The 24,673-nt window shown below is 36.1% G+C and overlaps 1 protein-coding gene across 1 annotated transcript; it reads left to right on the top strand.

Moving 5' to 3' along the window:
* Nucleotides 1-1,108: 1,108 nt before the first annotated feature.
* LOC140232857 (bactericidal permeability-increasing protein-like) lies at nt 1,109-24,114 on the top strand. The gene is made up of 16 exons (XM_072312970.1): nt 1,109-1,303; nt 5,265-5,376; nt 5,635-5,766; nt 6,513-6,586; nt 10,601-10,697; nt 11,439-11,502; nt 13,184-13,247; nt 13,817-13,905; nt 14,887-15,063; nt 15,564-15,629; nt 16,816-16,983; nt 18,168-18,235; nt 18,799-18,841; nt 20,686-20,749; nt 21,471-21,547; nt 22,703-24,114. The coding sequence occupies exons 1-16, from the start codon at nt 1,153-1,155 to the stop codon at nt 22,742-22,744; spliced, it is 1,488 nt and encodes a 495-aa protein (XP_072169071.1). The 5' UTR covers nt 1,109-1,152; the 3' UTR covers nt 22,745-24,114.
* Nucleotides 24,115-24,673: the final 559 nt, after the last annotated feature.

The raw sequence follows: 24,673 nt of genomic DNA, 5'->3' as shown, positions 1-24,673 counted from the left end.
TTGATAGGCTGCTGAAGGAGAACAATGAAAGGAAAAAAGAACATGATACGTTTTCATCGTAATCACACATTGTAGGCCTACTGTAAGTGTTTGGTGGCGAAAATGGTGAAGATGATGCATTTGATAAACACAATTAAGATAATAAACCATGGAATGCACGTTGAAATTCACTTATAAGAAGGGGGATTTCCATGTACGAATGATTATGAGCTAGTGTAAGACCATGATGAATATCCTGAGATTTTGATTCTCCAGAAAGAATTGCAGATAATGACAGTGACATATAAGTAATTTACGTTTATCAAAGTTCTTATATAAGTGTCGTATGTTCTCAATAAAACTTTCAATCTCAGCTCTGCACCTGAGCTACATCTTTGATGAGGACTGGAAATGCTTCATTGTGCTGAGCAAACCATACACGAATCTTCACGCAATTATCAATCATCTTTAGTTCATTCATTTCGTCTGATATCGTGTATTTCGCTTTAATAAATGGAACTGTCTCATTGCTTGATTGCGTGTTACTCTTATAGTTGACTGGGAGAGGGGTCAAATCTTCACATCAGTGTCGAAAATAGAAGTTTTGTCTTATGTCAATTCGAATAACATAATCTCGCCCTTTCTCTTCGTCAAAACATTGAGGTGTAGAATAACCCCCTGCCGCCAGTGTCTAAAGACCCGTTATCTACATTGTGTAATGAGGGATGTAGAAAGGGGAACCCCCATTACGAAAGAACTCGAGGCAAAGTAAACAGGCGTCGCGATCGAAGAGTATCCCGTAAACATTATTTTTTTCCCCCTTCAGTTCTCGTTATATTCGCGATTAGCACTTCCTCATTCCTATTGTACCTCCTCGAAATGTAGGAAGATAGGGTCTCACTGCCATGCAAAAACACTTCCGTGCGCAGAAAATGCAGATACTAGTACTGTATTTCTGTGGGCGGGAATAACTTTGAAAGAAAAGCGCTGAGGGCACGTCTCCGACTCTATCTCCGCTTCACACACTGCGTTGCTCATTTGCTGTATCCATTCAGCATACGTACATGTATTGCACACTTTCTGAGTGCCAAACGGTCGGAGTGTATAGATCTCGTGTAGATCACGCAGTGTGTAGGATTCATTGATACTCAAAACTCCGTTGGGTATATCAGCATGATGCGGGTGGGATGTGCCTTCTTGCTGCTGTCCCTCGCGATCCTCCAGGCCAGTGGCTTCCCGAGGGTCGCCTCCGGACTGGCCGGTACGGACTGGAACAAGAATCCTGGGTTCAAAGCTCGCATCACTCAGAAAGGCCTTAATTTCCGTGAGTATGAAGATAGTTGAAAATATAGGGCCCAATAATCAGCGTCGTTGACAAAGCTGTCGTTAAAAATTTGCGAAACCACAATGGCCTTCAAGAATATTTGATAGCTTATTCAATCGTTAATTTCGAGAAATATATGTGCGTATCGGAAACTTATACGATTCTGTAAGTAGAAGAGCAATACAATATACTGTTAAACCGTCCTCTATGGGATATTTCAAAATTAAGGGTATTTCAAACATATAGCCTCTATCTTTGTTTACTTTTACATCATTTGTATGTGCCAATGTCACTTTTTGTTTTGTTTTTAGCATAATTCGTCATTATAGCGATTAATGATTGGATACCAGTAACAAAAACTATAGAAGAGTGCGTATAGATTTGTACTGCAGAAATCATGGAATGGACTGAATTCATAGTAACAATTTGCACGTAATGTTACTATAATCTATATGAATATACATACGTTATGTATCCTGTATAGCTCTCTGTATATCCATATGTACGTATCCATATGGATATATCTGTCAACCTTACTTCCGTGGTAGGCCCTAACTATGTATTTGTACTGCATGTAGAGATAGATTTTGTTATAACTTGAATTTAGTCGCCAAATGCATTAACCAAAAGTGTAAACTGGTTATACAGTTCGAACTGGGGAAAGGTCAAAGAAAAAAGGGGGAAAACAACAAAACAAAACCCGTTAGTAGCGTTTGAGTACAGTATAATGTACAGCTAACATTGTCCTTCATTTGCTCTTTAATTCAGTCATGACTGTATAGCTTAAAGTGGTAATGATACGTCTGATTGTACACCATGCAGTCTCCGTTACTCTCCAATACAATGCACATGCAGACGACTAAAAAAAAAAGCGCAACGTTGCTATCGCCCTGGTAACGCTTGATATGACCTGTCTGTGCATGAATTGTCTGTTTTAGCACACACTGTTGCTTAGCAAGGATGCAGATGGAAACACACACACACACACACACACACACACACACACACATAATTGGTTCCTCGCTGCACTCAGACACTAATATACGCTGTCATGTTATGACTATGATTAAAATCGTCTTTCATATAGTCGATCACATGTACGAAAATCGAACGAGAGTGTACAGGTGTTTAGGTGACGTCACAATATACAGCCATGCACATATTACATGCTATGAAAAGAAACGAAAATGGAAATATCCTAACCTTGAATTTATGTGTATAGTCAGTTGAGAGACAGACAGACATACACATATAGTCAAATGGATAACAAGCTGATGGGCACATGTAAAAGTGCAGTGAAGTATCAAATCGATGATGAACTAGAATCAACGAAGGGATATTATGATGTCCCACACTTACCATACCAGAGATATTTTCTGAATTCAATGTGATTTGTGTGTGTGTGTGTGTGTGTGTGTGTTACAGACTGTTGTATAAAATTTTACATGTACAATAACCCATGTATTTCCCCACCACATGCACGATTCCTACATGTTCCTTTTCACTTGTGTTTTGGTACAAAATTAATGGATCCATAGGGGCAAAGTGGAAAATATGAATGCTGCAAGCAACATCAGTTAAGTGATTAACAAAATGAGTACGAAATTAATGAATTTCGAAAAGATATGGCCAATAAAATGCAAAGTAGATAATGTGGAGGAACTTCGGCTAGCCCGATTATCCGCTTTTACCTGTACTATAGTGCCAACAGTCTTGTCCTATATGAATAGAATAATATTGACAGATTTGAAACATGGAAAAAATGTCATTTTGTATTTTATGAAATTAAGAAATATAGGGGGAAAATCGTTAAATCTTTATGTTTATACGGAGTGTTTTTCTTAGGTTAACTTTTCTTTAAGGTCATAAATTATGTATATAGGGGACAGCTCCGTTACATCTGTGTTTGGGCCCGGAGAGATGATACCAGAGCATACACGGAGTTCATTATTATGATATCATTTGCAATTTTGTGATAGATAAACTGCGCAAAATGGTTGGTATTATCAGGGAAATGCTCATGAGGGTTTTGGAGAAATTTCCACGTCTCCCATTACAGGATATCATGTATTGATATTACAGAAAAGTGTGATATGGAATGTATTTTCAGAATAATTCTTCCTGTTCCATATTAGCTGTTTTACAGCTAAGAATATGTGATTATATATATATATATATATATATATATATATATATATATATATATATATATATATATATATATATACATATATATGTACATATGTGTGTGTATGTGTGTGTAACCGTGTGTTTTCACAGGTGTACTGCCAAAGAATAACAACGAATCAAATTCACATAAAGTGTCCAATAACCAAACAATAAAAGAATCAACATGGTCCATGGAGTTAATGGCGCATGAACACGGATACTTTTGAGTTGATTAATCCGCGTACAGTGAGGGTGACTTTGCACGCCCTAAACACGGGCAAGTATCTTGCACTAATAATATAGTTGGCACAAATCTATATCATCTACAGCACTGTGAGGTATAAAAGAAATGTATTTGGTCATTGTATTTTGAGTAGGCCCCTATATGAATGGATGCTTGACTGTGTAAATCTGAAAAGAGAGCAAAAGTGAAAATGACTGCAAAGCGATTCATTGAAATCCGTCAAACTGACCTGAGGGAAGCACATACCGAAGTATAAGCTCAATCGGCGTAATTGTGTATTTCATTTTTGAAACATGATTTACTTTTGATCCATGGTGACATGCGCCCAACACCCCAATGATCGCTATCGGATGCTAAGTAGGCCTACTGACACAAGGGAGAACAGTTAAGAGGCCTAAGGCCTAATCAAAATTGTACAAAATCGGACGATTAGTGACGTCATTCGCAAATACCAGGCGCATATAGCTATAGTTTTGTCTGTTACTAGAGTTGGCCATGTAGTCAACGTTTCATATCGCAAGAGCAGAACACGTTTTCATTATGAGAGTCGGGGACGTTCATATAGTGAAACACTGCCAAGACCATTGTCAGCTCGCTCGTTACATTCACTCCTCATCTCTGCGGGTATATGAATGTCTGTCTGTACATCGTCAAAGGGACGCAAACAACAGACTATAATATACATGTATATTCCAGTGAGTATTCTTGATGCGACATTTTTTTTTTTTTTTTGATTGATATGCTCGTTGGTGTGCCTCAGGAAAACGTATTTCAACACAACAGTTAGCTATTTTCATTCACAGACTCTTCCACATTTTAGTCAGTGGGCTTATTTTATACACAAAGACCGATTTTATAATAACAATGAAAGCTCAAATGATTTTCACTTCTGAAGTGAAGCAAGGACCTCATGCTGCAGTAATCATTCATAAAGAAATAATATGGAAGAAATCGCACTTTGTTTGTGTGTTTCAGTTTATTCGTTAATGCGTTGCACATCAGGGATCTATTCGCACATTCATGTGCAGCAAAAGGAAGGAAACAAATGTAAATTGCCAAACACACACACACACACACACACACACACACACACACATATATATATATATATATATATATATATATATATATATATATATATATATATATATATAGATATTCCAAACATTGTAATTGCTCCGCGTATTGGCAGTACTAGAAATAGCAATAATAATTATGTCACAATAGAGGAATGCATTAAATGCCAGTTGCCTTGATTTTAATTCAAAATCCGAATTTTCGGGGGCCTCCCCCTTCGTCAGGGATGAAAGTGCTAATGAATTTTCACAGTGATATTAACAGTGAGGTGTTAAAGGTACATGGTCCCGGTGTTTGACTAAAACACATTTGACACTAAAACGCATTTGACTAAAACATGCGTTGATTTCAACGCATTTTACTGCCTGTATATCCTTCATTTTGCTGTGGCTCAAAAACCACGTGGATGCTGAATGAACAGTTTTCTAGTATCTATAGTGCATGTACTCCTCGTTTCTCTCCTATCCGTAGTGCGGGATTTGGGATTGGAGACACTCCGGGACAAGATTCAGCACTTGACCATTCCCGATGTCAGTGGCCGTGCCAGTGTCAAAGTCGGCCACATCAACTATGAGGTCAAGAAGTACGTAAGACAGTAAATGTTTAAATATAATGTGTGTGTGTGTGTGTGTGTGTGTGTGTGTGCGTTTGTGTGTGTGTTATATACCACACAAGTCTATTTGATTCTCAACATGAGTGTGATGAAAGTATATGCTGTAACCGGGAAAAAGCCTAACGTGATTATAGCGATGATTTTAGTATAATTTATCTTTACGAATAACTACGTCATATTATAGCACTATATCAAAATGGTCCCCCTTATTTTCCTCGCTCATACCAGCATACGAATTACGTCATTCAACATTCCGACCGCCTTCTTGACAACCAACCCATCAGCCGGAGGGCTCCGCCTAACGACCAGCGGAATCTCCCTCTCCGTACACGGGAACTGGCACTACAAGTCGACTGGCTTGTAAGTTATTTTCCATTGTACATAAAGTGAACCGTACCTTATTTTTTCATTCGTTTCCATGGACCTTACTGTTTGAAGGCCTGTCAAGAATGATGGCGATCCTTGATGAAGATGAAGATGATGAATTGTCAATCAGGATATTAAGAAGACGCAGAGTTCACGCACAAGCATTTTTCGTTCACTAATTTCTGCAGTTTATCTCTCTATCACTTGATTCAACAATGATAACTACACAAAATACGCCTGCTGTAAACTTATTCAGTAAAAAAAAACACAACAACAACAACAACAACAACAACAACCAGAGAGAGCAAAGCAAAACGATGAAGTCAATAGGAGTTCAGATCGCTCTTTATTGTCGCCCACTATCATGAATATTTTGCGGTATCCTGGTCACCATGGTCCGTACCATTTCTGCGCGCGTTCTACAGGAGCTGAGACGTAAAGAGCATAGTAGGCCTAATACACATCTGTACTAATAGTAAAAATATTGGTAAAGGGATATGAGGATTTAACAATACTGTAATAGGCAACATCAGCTTCATTCTAAAGTTGTTGTTTTTTTTTTCCTATGCAGGCTTCACAATTAGAACTTCACAATGTCAGTGTGTGACAGTGACCTAACAAGATACGCGAACATAAACATGATAACTAAATAGTTCTTTTCATCCTTGATGTGTACAGTTTTGGAATCTTATCTGCCGTCTGTATCCCAATTTTCTTTTGATATATTCTTATCTCTCAAGCATCCACGTTTCTGACTCCGGATCTTTCGATGCTCGCGCCTCATCCATCAGTATGGCACTCTCTATTAGAGTCGGTAAGCGAAATCAATTTTATTCCAAGCAGGACGAGGGAAGCCCAGAATGAACTATCTCTCTCTCTCTCTCTCTCTCTCAAAAAAAAAATAATAATAATAATAATAAAATAAATAAATAAATAACAAAAAATAATAGAGTAAAAATATTTACTCCTGAAGGAGTGAATAACAGAAAAGAGTGAGTTTTGAGTGAAATTGGAGGGAATTTTTGAGTGAAAATGTTCGTTTACACTCATTTTTGAGTGACCTCAGGGATCACTCGAACATTTTTAGAGTGATCCCTGAGGTCACTCCAAAATGAGTGCAAATAAACATTTTCACTCAAAATTCCCTTCAATTTTACTCTAAACTCACTCTTTTCTGTTATTCACTCCTTCATGAGTGAATATTTTCACTCGATTTTTTTTTCAGAGAGATTTATAGTAAAATCGTGAATCGTCAACTCACTTTGGGATTGTGGAATGGCAATGGGAAATCTTACGATGTCATGAACTTATAGTGGTTATAATGACTCCATTGATATCTGTCGCTGATTGCTATATAATCAAGACATATCATTGCATACCTATTTTATTTCGTCATTCATTGCAGTCCGATAAATGAAGACGGCCAGTTTACTCTGTTATGCTTGCATTAACGTTTCATGTTTCATTTCATTTCTTCCATATTTAGACAGTTTTGAAGTTGGTTATAAAGGTTATACTCCGGCAAAGAATAATATCATTTCATATCGTAAAAACCTGGAACAGTGTGTACAGAAAAGTCACAAGGGCGATGATATGCTGTCCCAACGATAACGGAACGCCGATACATAACAAAAGTTTATGTTTTGCTTTCGATTAATGACACCTCATTATAGTATTTGAGAATCCTGACTCTTTTTTCAAATAGGCCTATTTATCTTTCTTCCGTTTATTAAGTTTTCATCATGTTTAAGTTTTATGGTTTATTAATGATTGCTGGATAGATTGAATATTAACACGACTTCTCTCTGGTCAATTATTGACCTGGATGGTCAGCTCCCTTACTACATGTATTGCGACAAATAAAGTACTAGCAGGCCTATAGTTGACATTTCAGATTCAACAAACACATGGTTTTGACTCGAAACTCTGATGCAATATAAATGATTGATGCGGTGTTTTGCAAAAGACTGGAGCCCAATCTGTACCACTTTGATTTCTTCTAGGGAATAAACCATTTTGTCGCCATTTTGAACTATGCCTCTGACTAAACCCAAGTAGACATAAGTTGTGCTGACCGTCCTTCGTGTGAGCATCAAATCAGTTACTATAGTAAAAGAGGAACTTTCCATACAGGCTATTCTTACTCCCTTATCGAAAGCAGCGATTTATGATACGATTATAAATGCCGTATATAATCCATAATAGAAGTAAAACCTACCGTTGTGGCGCAATGCATGCCACTCTTTTCCGACATCAATTCTCGCGAATAAACCCTTTTGTCGCCATTTTGAACTATAAATGGCTCTGAAAATAAAGTATTACGAGTACAGACGAAGGTCTTGCTGACCTCCTTGCGTGTGAGCATCAAATCAGTCAAAAGAAGAACTTCCCATACAGGCTATTCTTATTTGTATCGAAAGCAGCGATTTATGATACGATTATAAATGCCTTATTGTCCATAGCAGAAGTAAAACTTACCATTATGGTATAATACATGCCACTCTTTTCAAACGTCAATCACCTTTAAGTGTTATTTTTGAAACTTCACATCTCCAGCGCTTAAAGGCATATTCTACCATTTGCAGAAGAAACAAAAACCGAGCATTAGTGCTTTAAAATAGTTCTAATATGTGAGTTAGGGATAGAAACAACAACTGTAAAAAATTGAATCCGTATAATCGATGTTAAGTATTGTTAAATTCACAAAATCTGAACAATAGTCATAATATCAATGTTTCCAGACTTAACCGTCTGCAGTTGCGGTTTAATGAGAAAAATACTGATATCTCCTTATATTTTAGGCTTTACTGCAAAAATTTTATATGGTAGGATGTTTTCTGATACACCAGACCTATGCATCAAATGTGATCTCTTTAACATCTTTAAAATCACTGCTCCCAAAGGTAAACAAGACCTTTAAGGATAAAGTGAATTGAACTTAATATTCAAGTTGATTTGGAATATGATTAGATTCATATCTTCGAGTATAACGGAATTTTAATGTTTTTAACGTTAAAATTTCTAGGTTACATTTTTTTCTTTTACAGTTTTTGTTTTTATCCACAAGAAAACGGGAAAAGTAATGAATTGATGCCTTCATCGCCATATCGAATTCGCATACATCATAGTGGTGCTAACGTATCCTCCGTGTCGCTGTTTCATGAAAATACTGAGAAACTAAAAGTTATGTAACTCTTATGTACACAAAGTTTAAAGTCAATCAACCTTCTATACCATTCTCTGTATGCTTGCTCTTTCTTTATCAAAGTCATCTTTAAGGAGTGGATTGTCACTTTAAGTGGCTAATTTTAAACAGAAATTTTCACAGGGCATTTACTATCATTCAAGATTCAAGATTAAAGGGGCCCTGAAATCCAAATGCATGTTGATCTGTGTTGATTTATAATACCTTCAACGTCACTTTTGCGGTGAAACGAATATCTAGAAACATTCCATATATTCTTAATGATTTTTTCTTCTATTTTTCTTCAGAATACTTGGGAACGCCCACAAAAAAATCCTTCCAAACCAATCAATATTCATATTCTTGAGATGACATCATCTGTCAATCATTGCTAAAGTGCTGAAATGTTTAACAAAAGACATTGGAATGCACCTTCCCCTCGACTCAGCATAACTTGCATGTTTCTGTCATATTAATGTGACTAACAAAAGACATGGCGAGGGAACATGCAAGTTATGCTGAGTCGAGGGGAAGGTGCATTCCAATGTCTTTTGTTAAACATTTCAGCACTTTAGCAATGATTGACAGCTGATGTCATCTCAAGAATATGAATATCGATTGGTCTGGAAGGATTTTTTGTGGGCGTTCCCAAGTAATCTGAAGAAAAATAAAAGAAAAATCATTAAAAATATATGGAATGTTTCTAGATATTCGTTTCACCGCAAAAGTGACGTTGAAGGTATTATAAATCAACACAGATCAACATGCATTTGGATTTCAGGGCCCCTTTAAAGATTCAAATTTATTTTCACTTCCATCAAATAAACAAAGAAATTATATACATTGCATAATTATGTACAGGATATTTGTAATAATTGCAGAATATGATTTGACAAAATACATATGAAAATGAGAAGCAGATGAAAAAAAAAACGCAATTATGTCTTTGTTAATATATACATAAAACATGTTAATATATACATATTAATATATGTTAATATATACATGTTAATACTGAGTATATACATGTTAATAAATACATATTAATATATGTTAATATATACATGTTAATACTGAGTATATACATGTTAATATATACATATTAATATATGTTAATATATACATGTTAATACTGAGTATATACATGTTAATATATACATATACATGTCTTTGTTATACATAAAACTGCCTTCACTTTCACTTACTCATCCATGAGACGTTTGTCAAATGTGGTTTACCGTGTTTGAATGGTTTATACGGGGAGCTATATTATGTAGATCTCTCTTCTCCCGTCTCTTCCCACCATCCCTCTCTCGCTCTCTCTGTCACTTTTTTGTTATCTTCATAGGCCGCAAGCATGTCGTTATCTCCCCGTTTTCATGACAAGAAACAAATTATTCTTCTATTTTTTTTTCTGGGTACCATGCATTTGGCCATTAGTAGCATTGTTGAGAAATGTGATGATAGTGATAATGATGATGATGATAATAATGATGATAATAAAGATAATGGGGATGATGATAATGATATTGAAGATGACGTTGATAAAAATACAGTAAGAAAAAACGATTAGAAAATAAGACTATCTGAAGTTCTTTGTTTTCAGTATTTTCAAACAATGCGGGATATCATTATATCGTATAGGCGTGGACTCTACTGGTCGTCCCACGATTTCTTCCGCGCGCTCAGATTGTTCCTTTCATGTGTCGGGGATGAATGTCGATCTTCATGGAGGGGCAAGGTTTGTAACATTGTGTAATTAAGTTTTTATTGGCTGTGGAAGTGAGAAAATCTGATTTATCGTCTTCTTTTTATTTAGAAATATAATAACAGGTGACTAAGAACAAAATATGGGTACTGTCCATTAAATATGTATATATTGTGAATAGTGCGTGATCTTGAATAAATATAATAAATAGATTATGTACTACGTTAAAGCATAATTACCTCATGTACAGATTTATTTCACCGAGGTTGAATGCCGGGATGAAATTGAATTGCGCGAGGATTTATTATGCCTTAATTGGAGTGTATGTTGACTAGAATAGTGCATAAAAAGAGCAGTTTCAATTTGCTATATTAAACAAGATGAAATGTATTTACAACACAGATTTATAACAAACTGTTTGTTTAGCTAGAACGAAATCAATAAATGCCAAGTGGCAGCAATTCGACCAATCATAAATTTTGTGGTAAATACACAATTTACTATGAATTATATGCGTTTATATATTATGAAGGATCCACGATAGTGACACTTGATGAGGCAAGTTAAAGTATAAACTGCATCTTTTAAACAGTTCCTAGGAGCTGTGTACTAAATAATCAAAATTGTTGCTGAGATAGTGTTGTTGGGAAGAACACACTCGTTTTGTTGGAGATTTGGTGAAATTGTGAGAACATGTTACCGACAGTGACAAAAGGTGGGGGTAGGGTTAGAAGCCTTCATTAAGATCCCTCTATCTGTCGCTGCTTTTCACAGTTGGCTCTACAACCTGTTCGATCATAAAATCGCCGATTCTTTAAAGGATTCTGTCAATAAGAAGGTAAGTGAAAGTGGTTCTGCTCGATGGATAATGGATTTACATTTTTTGTTTGTTTGTTTTATTTCTGCGTTTTTAAATCATAAGAAAGAATATAATATATGTGCCATGATACTCAAATTATACATGACATATAAATCATTGAACACATAACTTGGTTTATCCACAAGGTACAAGTTTGAGTGCTTCCAAGACGCTTGATAAACAACTATCCACAAATCTTTTATATCGGGCCAAAAAAAAGAAGATACATGTATTGGTAGGAGGTTTATTGACATCGGGGCGCTCTGGGACTGGGCAAACGTATAACGTGTCAAAATGTTGATGGCGTACACGGCTGACACTCTCATCCTTGTTGCATATTAAACGGCTCCCTCGGTAGTAAATTTCCAGTCGGAGTGGGTAAAACGTGTTCATATTATCAAAGTTACTCAAGCCACTGCGCCAAAGTAGTTATGTTAGATTCCACTGATGAAAATGTCCATTTTTCTGTACCAGCATGTTTGGGCGAGATGCCATGATGACCAAAGGTGATACCCTATGTTAGTGAGGAGCAAATTTGCCCACGGGTTTGAAAACCTACATAGATTCGCTGTCCATCTCTGGTGCGAGACGAGAGGTCAAATATCACTTCACGTTCAAGTTGACTTTGATTAATAGAGAAATATCAAAAGAACGAAATTGTAAAAGTTACACTGCGAAGAAAAAAATGTCGGAGAAAAGATGACAATAAAAGGTTATGGAATTTGTAGATGTTACTTGAAGTCATTACGAAATGGCAGATCGTTCACAGCTATCCATTATGTAGATTAGACGCGGCTGCTATTCTGTTTTTGGTGACATTGTGTAACGGCCGATTGGAGACGAACATTGTTGTTTCGTAAAAACACTCTAAAATTTTATAATTCCATAGATATCCATCCGATGACCGATTTTGATGGAGATTTTTCGTCTGTTTTACCTATTTTTTTTTTTTACTTTACTCATTTTCCCTTGCTCTTTTAAAGTCAACCGGAATATGGAGTGGAGTTAAAAAGTGGGTCCATCACAGAGGCGTCGAATTTCCTTTGAATTAGATATTCTTTGTGCTGGTATGGTGCAGTCTAAAGACATCACAGACAGCTATGTCTGTCACTCTGTATTCAATATACCCTGGTTTGTGGGTAATATGTCTGCGTTTGTGTGTCAGTCGTCAGTATCATAATATTATCATCTGCGTATGTGTTTTAGTCGTCAGTGTCATGTTCAGGATACCACAATTGTTACTTGTTACATGCGTGTAAAGAGACTCCACATGAACACAAATTTCAAGTCTGCATCTGTTTAGTTGAGGGTGAAACGTTTTGTTGCATGCCTATATATAGATGACATGTTGCGATAATTACATTACCAAAGTACATTATCGGCATTATTATGCACTTTCGGCATTTCCCTTCAAAACGCAACATCTTATCATTCTCATGGTGACAGCTATTCGACTTCATCACCACTTTCGTGTTCTCCACTCCCCTCACCTCTACAACAACAACAACAACAACAACAACAACAACAACAACAACAACAACAACAACAACAACAACAACAACAGCAACAACAAATGTTTTCAGCTAGAGTGATTCTTTATGTATTACCGTTTTTAGGAGAGACGTTTGAATATCACTGTATTTTTTCCTCTCACACCCAGGTGTGTCCAGAAGTTTTGGATGCTGTCAACATCCAGCTGGAGAACAAATTGAAAACATTGAAGAGTAAGTCCATCATTTCTGTATCTAGGGTCGTTTGTACACTTCATGTTCAGCCTTTGTTCACTCTCTTTTTCGCAATGTCTTTCTATCTCTCTGTGTGACTGAAAAATCTACGTATCCGCGCAAATACTTGCTATCATATTTGTTAATATCTTATTTGAAAGATCATCTCCTTTCCATGTCATTTATTACACACATGCTAAAAATGAATATGAGTTAGATTTAATTTATGAGTTCAATAAGAAACTCAAGCAAATCGTCAAGCTGTCACATACGAATAGTCATGACCGTACACACTCCAGAAGAAACACCCGAAACTATGAAATGATCTGAATTAATAAACTTTCCTGTTACATGTTTGATTTTGTTGGATTTTTACGATGTGTAGTAGCGTCGATTAGCTTTGTTCTTTCGATAACGACATCTAGGATATTAATAACAATGTCAAACACAATTACGTTGTGACTCTTTTGTGGTTTATTTATTTATTTATTTATTCATCTATTTATTTATTTATCTATCTATCTATTTATTTATTCATTCATTCATTCATTTATTGTGGTTGCACACAGTGGAAGCTCGGTTCTTGCATGTGGCAGACATAGACTACACCTTGGTGGCTCCTCCAGTCTTCAATGGGTCGGTGAACACTGCTCACAAGGTATACAGCCCGAAGACGTGCTTGCACATAATGATATACTGCAGGCACTGATTATCTCCCGTCAAATTGCTTCATCTGCCTTAACAACAACAACAACAACAACAACAACAACAACAACAACAACAACAACAACAGCAACAACAACAACAACAACAACAACAACAACAAAAATACCCTGATAATAATTGAATTCATGAACAGATGTTGATATCACATTTTAAAAAAAAAAAAAAACTTCCACGCTATACGCTTCAGATTTTTTTTTTTTTTTGCTGAACGGAAAAGGAGTCTGTACAGTTTACTATGTGCATATACCAGATTATAAAAGAGATGCTGAGCACAGTTTGCTACCACATTGTTCGAATTTTAATGAATATCTTTGCAGAATTACTTCTATGTTGTCCCTAAACATTGAAATTGAAATTGAAATTGAATAGGTAGGCCTACTTGCACTGCCAACAATGAATGAAAAGAATTACATTATTCAAATTGAAATGTATATAAAATTTTATTTTCAATAACACATTATGACGTATATCATGACATATCACATCTTCATCGTTTGCCGTGATCCAGGATAGCATTATCCCACTTTTAGTCTGTGATCGAAAACTATGTCACAAAATGACCTCTGGTGCCTATAAAAATTATAATTAGCAATTTATCTGAGTGAGTATGAATATCCCTGAATTTGATCAGTATCTCCTCCTTCAGTGAGGTCGAAGGAGGGAGGTTTGTGTCATTCTACAAAAAGCACTAGAAAGTGATGATGTTTATGATGTCCGTGACCGTAGAAATACTAATGATTACCGTTATTTTACTGTGATAACTGTTATTTTGACTTTCATAATCATTGCCGGTAGAAGGAGCATATTGTAAAAAAAAAAAAATGATAATAATTGAATATATATATATATATATATATATATATATATATATATATATATATTGTTGTTGTTAAACATACACTGACGTCATCAGGGGGAAGTGTATGCCCATGGCAGTAAGACGGAGTGTCCCCTTCCCGTGCCCGGAGTCCGGGCTGATTCGGATACGTCGCGCATGGTGTTTCTATGGATAACCGACTACCTGCCCAATTCGGCCGGTTATGTGCTCCAGGAAGTCGGATACCTGCAGTACAACGTGACTAAGGACAACGTGAGTGTACTAACAGATGGTGTTTTTGAATAATTTTGCAAGGCTGTATATCTACACACTTATTATTTTTGTATTTCATTATCGATAACTATAGTCGGGAGTCATAGTATTATGAGGGTACGATTGGAAGAAACAAGAATCAGGCAATAATCATTTCAATTTATCCGTATTTTACAGTTATCAACAGCTTGAATGGCTATATCCCATTGTTCTGGGAATGTTGGGTACTTTTGTGCAGCTATCCGTATGCAATAATTTCCATCTTGTCCCGCTCTGTATTTCAATAATACCCGCAATTCTTTGAGCACGTGTTAGAATCTCTCACCATAGTGTTGACAGGTTATCGATACATTGTGTGTTTGTGTGTGTATGTATGTTGCTGTGTGAAAAAAAATGGTCTAAGTATGAAAAACAAACAAACAAACAAACATAATGTTCTTGACAGATCTTCCTGCTCCAAAATGTTTACTATGCATTATCTTTTTTTTTTCTTCATCCAGGTTCCCGAAGCCGAGAAGGATTACTTGAACACAGGCAATTTTGCATACAAATTCGCTATTCCACAGGTGAGCAACAGGTTGAATATTTTGGTTATTTGATTGCTTTTATGCCTCCGTCACGTGTCGCCTGAGGCATCATGTTCTCGGGTTGTCCGTCCTTCCGTTCGTCAATTCTGTGGACAGCGTAACAAACAAAAAAAGAAGAAAAAAAAACGTTTGAAGTATCCTGATGAAACTTGCCATTTGCTATGTATGGGTGGGCGAAATTAAAATTGTATCTATTAATTTTGGGGTGCTCATGCTCAAGGTCAAAGGTAAAAGGTCAAGGTCGATTGCTCAAAATTTATTTAATTATTTATTTATTTATTCAAGATTTCATGCGTGTTCACAAATATTTTTCTCCATATCTCGGAAATGGTTCAGGGTATCTTCATGGAACTTGGTACATAGAATATTATACATGGTCTGATTGCCCGTGATCATCTAGAAAATTTGGGGGCCATGGGTCAAAGGTCAAAGTTAACTCCTCAAAATTTCACTTATTCCCTCGTACACTGTATATGCAATTTCTGCAGGATTTTTCTCGAAACTTAGTGTATGCATGTAGTAGACAACAGAGATTCTCTGGGAATTTTTTTTTTTTTTTGCCAAAGTCAAAGGTCAAGTGAAAGTGCTAAATTTCATTTCTTCTTCCATTCCAGGAAGTGGCTCAAAGTATCGTCATGAAACTTAGTACATATTTGTATTTGGCCGTGATACTCTTGGGAATTTTAGAGTCAAAGGTCAAGGGTAAAAAGCCAAGTTAGAATACTAACAATTTACTATTTGAAACTGAAATTACACTTTTTCTCAAAACCTTGAAAATTACTCAATGCATTAAAAGAATTAAAAGAGTCAAAAGTCAAGTAAAAATCCTAAAATCCCCAAATGCATGCTCTCTTGGAAAAAAAAAAATCATATAGCCATTCATCCAATTGAATCTAAATCAAGGAAAGGAAACATTTAACACATTTAAGACGAACATTACATTTTAATATTTTGCCAATTATGCTAAAATGTCATAATACATTGTCAAGACTTGCTGCAGACCTATTAGGTGAACCATGCATTATTGCGGAGGCATACCAGTCGCCATGAGCTACATTTCTAGTTGTTTCATTATTCAATTTAACCCTCAGAAATGACATATGTGTTATAGATGTGAGAATAAAATCAATGGCATGGTTATCCTAATATCAATGTTTGCTTTCAGCTGAACTTCATGTACCCGAGTATGGATATGCAGATCAACATCAAAAGCACGAAACCACCCGTGATAACGATGAAAGAGAACGGGATCTCCGCCAACTTGGTGGGGGAGTTCTCCCCGTACGCCATCCTGCCCAACAAGACCCTGGCATACCTCTTCACACTCAAAGTGGTAAGTGACAAACTAACTATAATTGGTGAATTATGTGAGATTGCTTAAATCTTTAATGTTTATCAAGATTTCATCCAGGTCATAATGTTATCATCACACAGCGAGATTCACGGTATGTGCACTTCATGAAAATAGAGTCCATAGACACAAATCACACAATATTTGAAAAACTACATAATTATTCTTGGTGGATAAACAACAACAACAACAACAACAACAACAAAACATACATTCTTTCATATCATAATTTGTTTCCGTAACTTGGTATGAATTTATTATGAACGATATCAGCACGTTATATCACAGATGTTTTGAATAAAAACCTTGATTTTTATACCCCTTTAACACCCAGCAAACAAACACAGCAGCGAAACACACACACATACACACGTAATCATAAGGAGACAAAATTGATTGTGAATGTTCATCTTTTCCGATATCATAATTTATGTCTAAATGGATTATTAGATACAAACATCTCTGTATGATACGTAATAAATGAATGATATTTAATTTGTAGATAGACACATATAGAGAAAGAAAAAAGTATTCTTGGTAACACACAGCAGTCTTTTGACGTTAATGGCCATGAACGATATGTTTCCACTTTCTAGAGAATTTCATTGCATGGACTTAAATGTGCATTTGATCTTTTAATAATCAATGACTCTGTAATAAATTTGTAACAACCATTCTCTCTGGTTTGTTTCTTGATCCTTCATCGCCCAAGCGTAACTGTACATTCAACATGTCTTATCTATTTGCCGGCATTCAACATATTAAACAGGGAGCTTTATAGTTTTAGCCCATTTTTTCCGTCCATGCACTCAAATTCACACTGCAGAGAGCAACTCGTTGCAATGATTCTATGGGGGCGCCATTTTACTCTGTTAGAGGAATGTAGGTTGCGTCCTCGCGTAATCTTAATAAGCTACTTGGCAACATAACTCAGGGAGAGAGGAGAATCGTCGTCTTAAATGTCCGCGTTGCAAATCTAAAGCTCCATTATCTCCCGTAGGCAATCAGTTCAGATGATGTAACATAGTAATGGTCTTGTTCTTGTCTCCTCTCACCCCACCCCCACTGTTCTCTTTCTCCATGACGTGCCTTATTCATCACGTGACTGTTGACCACTTATTTTTCTTTTTGACATTATTACCGTTCTATTTTCAAACGTCTTGCAGTCGATCGCTGCCGAGGTTAGTGTGAGTTTCAAAGACAACAACATCACGTGGTCACTGTCTTCACTTAGGTAGGTCCCATAGGCATTTTAATGACAATACGGTAATGGCCGTTGATTGAAACGTACGATTGAACTTCTGAGGTCTAAATATTTCTCCTAACCTTTGATTTTGGGATTGAGACAAATGAAAAGTACACAGTACTGTCATTTGCAAATCACACCGAAATCTCCCCGTGTTTGCCTGTTAAAATAAGTATGATCTAGGTTTTGCAACCCTATACACCGCACTGGTGTTGGCTGTAATATTACACTTTGTTCAACCCTCACAAAAAAAAAAAAATGCAAATACTATGTGTCTCCATCAACGTTAAAAAAGCAAAATTTTCACTTTATCAAAGTAATCTCCCAGTTCACCTATTTGGCCCATGATATCTATTTCAATGCATGTATTAGTATGAGAAATCCTTCTCTACAGATGAGCGAGTTTTATAGCTATACATGTATAAAGCATTGTATTCACATACGAGTACTTATCTGTATTATGTAGAAACATAATTTGAGAAGTGTAATCTCTGTGTATGTCAATGAATGTACAGATGAATATATGATATTTTATGTACATTTTTATGCAGCACTGATATTTCCCGGGTGAAGACGGAAATAGGCTGGTTCAGTGTGAGTATTTTCATTTATCAGGTTTCCTCTTTCACTTCATACAAAAGTGGCGCGCTTCATATCATATGGCGACACTCTTTTCCAGGTGTTTCCTCTTTCAGGCCATACGAAAATGGCACGCTTTACATGGCGACACTTTGCCAGGGTATCTCCAGGGTACTCTATCTCCACCAAGTGCCAGAATAAAGCTGTAAACATAGGCTTCCAAATACCAGTTGATATTAAAAAATATGGTAGCATCCAAGCAGAATATCCAGATAGCAGGCGATGATAAACCTTTCACGAGCAAGTCCTCCAAGACCTTACTTTTCTTGACAACTCAGCTAATATGATATTAGTCTTAAGCCCAGGCTTCCAGAAGATTCTGCACTATGCCAGCCTTATCTATATAGTCTTCCAGAAAATTCTAGCGCCAGCTAGACTTATCTGGTATCCATAATTAGGCATCACCTGACACACTTTGTTTACAAAACCGTGACCTAACAGTCTGCATATATTTTGGTAAAATGCCTGCTGCACATATACACAATACAAATAATCAAAGAGGGATACCCTTTGTGAATACTACATGACTTTCTGGAGAAAAAAAAATATTTGAGTGTTCACAAATTAATTCAGTGATATGAAAATCAAAACATTGTTAAATACTGTTGCTCTTCTAGACAAAACTTTTGACAAAGAATCATGAATTACATCTCTCCACACAATCTGAATGATACGCATCGGAGTGTATTACAGGTAGTTATCACATGTGACATCTTGCTGGCTTTTCAGAGTATGCGGAGTGACTACGGAAAGGGAATTTATACAAAGAGAAATTACAACACTGAGAAATATTCGCCGTTCACATCCCTAGCAGTCATTACAATTTGCTCAATTTTGATATCTTAGCAATTCCGAGAAGGAAATTAATAAAATTTTCGAAGTGTGATATGCAGCTATCACATTGAAATACTCGGGGTTGCTCTTCAGCTTAAAGGCTTGGTATGTACATAGTTTTGGTTCAGATAGGGATGCAAGTTTCCAAGTTTGTATTGTGTGTGTGTTTGTGAGATAATGAGAAACCTCTTAATTTGAAAGAACATGCAATTCATAGCGAAATTTACAGTTTATTTGATGAAAATTGGTCTTGAAATGGCTATGTCATCAGAAATAACGTCAAATTTGTATGCATTGGCTATCGTGTCTATTCGCAAACTTGAGGAGATGATTGCACTTGCAGCCAAAACTGTAAGGGAAACAAAATATTTACTTCAACTGAGAATTTAATTTCAAACACAATATCATCATGAAAACAGTATTTTGCCAATACTCAAAATGTTAATGATATTTATGAATCAAGTTTTATGCCATTCATTTTGCAAGTCTGATGACAAACTAATTATGTTCTGCGGGAAAATAAAATGGAGGGAGGGAGCGGCAACTATAGAAAGCAATGCTCGCAAAATGAGGATTCCTCAAGATAAATGGCATAGCAAGCAATCACTCACACCCTGCTTCCAAGTTCCATCTGGATGTGTGTAATTGCCTCTGGTGCACATATTTTCTTCATTTGGTATCAGGATCATGCATACACTTGAAGTCATTCTGATATTTTGTATGAAACATGATACCTGAGAATGTTGTACCCGGGACCAAATAAACAGATCAAACCAACACTAGAGATAATCTTGTGTGGGAGAAAATTATTTTTCATCCATTTATTGATCATATATATATATATATTCATATTTTAGTTTGTTACCGACTGACTGCCTATTCATTTATTCGTAATCATGTACAGCTGTATATTCATCATTCTAACATTTTGTTTATGTCTATCTATATGTTTATGATTGCGACAGAGTACCCTACTTGAGGTTGCAGTAAATTCGGCCATCACACTCTACTTCCTGCCTCTCATGAACCGTAAGTCGCCCACGCCATTCGTATAACCGACCAAAAGCCTTTTCTCCGTATCCTTATCATTGTATATAGCGTAATATTGTCCAATCACTTTCATTTAGCGCTGCTTTGAGAGACATTTCAAAAATGAAATAGGTGTATTACCTAAAAGAAAAAAAGAACGCCAAATAGTGGGGCACTATCAGCATTGCATAACAGTGTTTTTCAGCATCTCTCGAACTGCATGTCCCTTCTTAACTTGTGTTTTACTGTAAAATATAACCCCCGAATGATTACTAAGTTATCAAACCTTTTTGAAAGACGTGACAACCTCTTATACAGGCCGTAATATGCAATGGCGCTCCATGACTTTGATGAATAGAGAATATGAAATAGGCGTAAATACAAAGATAGAACTTTTAGTAACGTCGGAGACGTAAGTTTAGAAAGATGTGACATTTCAACTCTCAAATTCTATTAAAAAGTTGCCTCAGCTGCACTAATGAGATGTATCACCGTTCAAGTTTCACATTGGATTGTACTCAAACCTTGATCATCTTCTTATTCACTTAAATATAACAAAATATAGATTATACTTTAACATGAAATCATTGCATGATTATCATTACTGTATTGATGTAATAACCAAGAGATGGCTTCTCAGCAATTGCCGAAATATCAACAAAAATATGTTGTTGTTTTTTCAAACACTTCATGGTATGTTTCTACTCCTTCATCTGTACAGAAATTGGCGGAGTTGGGGTGCCGTTGCCACAGATAGATGATCTTGATTTCAGCAACCCGGTTGTGACCCATGGTCAGGTACGAATCATTCACGTTCTTCAGTGCAAGTGTTATCTTCCGCCTTTTTTTCATAGCATGTGGTTAGCCTTTTGATGTAGAAAAAATGCAACATCGACGACAACAACGACAACAAACACAGGGAGAAATATTATCTACAAAGGACTCTTTTCATCTTCGCTTTTCAAAATCCAATACATGTACAACAAAGTCATTTGAAGTGCGTTTAAAAGCTTTACTCCTCTCAACCTCTCTCAGTCTCTCAACCTCCGTGACGGTGGATCTTAAGGTTCTTATCACCATCATGTCATTATTATCTAGAGTAATGATAGCCTCGCTTTAAAGGGGATGGCTAGTAACTGATCAGTGGGAATCAGTGGGAATGCTGGGGGATGATTGTTCCAATCCTTGTGGGATTCATTTAAGAGTACATTATATATCTATTGTTGTTAAAAATATTTGCTTCATGGTTTCATTTTCAAGTAATGTGCAGTTTAATAGCCCCGTCACTGTACAGGCATGTTAACTTGGAAACATTAAACTGCACATTACCTGAATATGAGACCATTCTGAAGCAAATAATTTCCACACAACAATAGATACATAATATACTCTTAAATGAATCCCACAAGGATTGGAACAATCATCCCCCAGCATTCCCACTGATCCCCACTGATCAGTTACTAGCCATCCCCTTTAATGGTTGTTTTCAATCTGATTGCGTCTTCTGTGAATGTCCGTTTGCGACCACTTAAAACCATTGTAAGCGAGAACACAATTGGCTCGACTTTCATTGGTTGGTCCGGGTTACAATGACAACCTCAGTTGAGTGTTTCTATGAATATTGTAATAATGCATCTGTTTTCTGCAACATGAGAGGCCTAAATGATATAAGACCACATTGCATGTGTATAACGCACGTACATTTGTATATTATGATATGTTTCTGACTTAATAACAACATACACTCTCACATCATTTTCTATGATTCTGTGATTTCATTTCATGCTGTTTATTGTTTTGTTTGACATTTGCAATTTTCTCGAACAAGAAATGAAAAACGATTTCCATACTTAACAAAACGTAACCATCACAATGATTATATCTATAATCGTATGTATAATTATGTTTGTATACATAATATGGTATACCTTCTTTTTTTTTTCTTTACTCCAGAATTTCATCAAGATTGGGACGGACCTGATCTTTAAGGAGTGACCCACTTCCCGGAAAGGATGACGACTATAAATGACGTCACAGTGATGTCACCCATTCCGAGTCTAAACACAGCGATCACGACTAGCAACGAAAAACAAAACAAAAAAACGTCATTTTCCACATTGTTTCCACAGCTAGGCTTTTCTTTTTTCTTTTTTTTTTTGTGTGTAATCTATTGCACAGGGTTCACTCGACAAAGCTATCTTCAATTCACACTTTCGTTCTAAAAAGAAGAAAGCAAATCTCTCCAAATTGAGAGAGTTTTGCTGTTTGTTTCTTACTGATCTAAAAACAATCAGAAATGTAGGATTATTCATGACAATCATGTGCTAGAAATAGAAGACCGTTTGTGCTACTTCAATCAGTGGCTCTTGAGGGTTGAGGTTGAGGTGGTGTGTGCGAATTCTCGTTATCCGCTGTTACGGTTGTCTTCTATGCAGTTAAGTTGGTCTCAGTGTACTTTTATCATGTAATCACAAAAATAACTTTCTGCGCTCTTCTAAATCCAAAATATATTGATAAAGGAAGATGCACTGTTCACGTTGTAGATAATGTTATGTTTAGGTCGCTCCTTTGCGATAAATTAGGCTGACTTTTTGTACTTTCTTCACCGTCTTTCACAAATGTACAGGTATAAACAAAAGATGGAGATAATGACTGACTGCGTGATAAAAACGTGTACAGCATGTTTGGCTGGGTGTGTGTGTATACTCTTTATGTAGATCACTGATGATAGTTGTAATACACATGTATTTTTCTAACTTTACTGCAGTAAACAGCTGGATTTTGTATTTTTGTATGGTCCATTATAAATACTATATGGTGATATAGGTATGCCTATATACCTCTGAATTTACGGCATTTAGACTGAAATGACAGGGTTGCAAGATGTTCATATTGATGTTTGTAGGCTTGGCTGAAAACAAAATTGTTCAAAGTCATTATATTATGCCGACTTCTTCGACTTGTTTCGTTGCAGACATTCCATCAAAACGAAATAATGAGTAGTGATAAGAAGTACGATGTTCGACAGAATTCACATCCTCTGGCTTGTCTGACCGCAGGTGTACACTGTCTTATTTTCAACTTTTGATGTTTTCCTACAAAAGATCAGAATCGATGGGCTATTTAATTATCTGTAAGATCGGAATCATATAAACGTATAGCTGATCTGTAATGTATACGTAATAATAAAAATCCTAGAAAATTATGGAATGCATTCTTTGCGCATATGTATAATATCTAAACTTTGAAAAGTCCTTTTGGGTGATAATAGTGACAACTGCACCAGCACTCTTTCACAACAAAGTCTATACAGTCGAGTATCTTGTAATGATTGATTCACGTTTATAGTCTATCGCTGGAATAAAATGCCTTTTGAACATAACTATACACTTGATTGTTTTGTTGAATATGCAGGTGTCGTTATATATATATATATATATAATTATATATATATATATATATATATATATTTATATGCCTATAAAATACATACATATTAGTGAAAGAAATTAGACTTGAGGCGGACGTTACTCTCTTGTTCTCCCATTTAATTGAGCTTTTGGCCTGTCATCAGGCCTTCATCAGGATCTACTAACAGAACACATAAAGGGATTAAAAGGGAGAACAAGAGAGCAACGTCCGCCTCAAGTGTAATTCCTTTCACTATATGCTACTCACAATGAGGCATCGCGTACGTTTCGGACAGCACTATGTGTGTGTGTATATATGTATATATATATATATATATATATATATATATATATATATATATTATATACTTGCGTATGTCTCTCTCTCTTTCTCTCTCTCTCTCTCTCTCTTTCTCTCTCTCTTTATGTTACGTATGTCTGCATGTCTTATTCATTGACATAAATCCCAGGCCCTGTTTAATGAAGAGTTAAAATTGATTATATAGTTGATTTC

The sequence above is a fragment of the Diadema setosum genome, chromosome 9, assembly GCF_964275005.1.
Source record: "Diadema setosum chromosome 9, eeDiaSeto1, whole genome shotgun sequence".
In the NCBI taxonomy this organism is placed as follows: Eukaryota; Metazoa; Echinodermata; class Echinoidea; order Diadematoida; family Diadematidae; genus Diadema; species Diadema setosum.
This window is presented reverse-complemented; position numbering and strand designations above follow the sequence as displayed.

Excerpts from the sequence above, each read along its gene's own strand:
- LOC140232857 (XM_072312970.1), top strand. The coding sequence starts at position 1,153 with ATGATGCGGGTGGGATGTGCCTTCTTGCTGCTGTCCCTCGCGATCCTC. Across the intron at positions 5,767-6,512 it reads CACTACAAGTCGACTGGCTT|CATCCACGTTTCTGACTCCG; the intron begins GTAAGTTATTTT and ends TTATCTCTCAAG. Across the intron at positions 15,064-15,563 it reads ACAACGTGACTAAGGACAAC|GTTCCCGAAGCCGAGAAGGA; the intron begins GTGAGTGTACTA and ends TTCTTCATCCAG.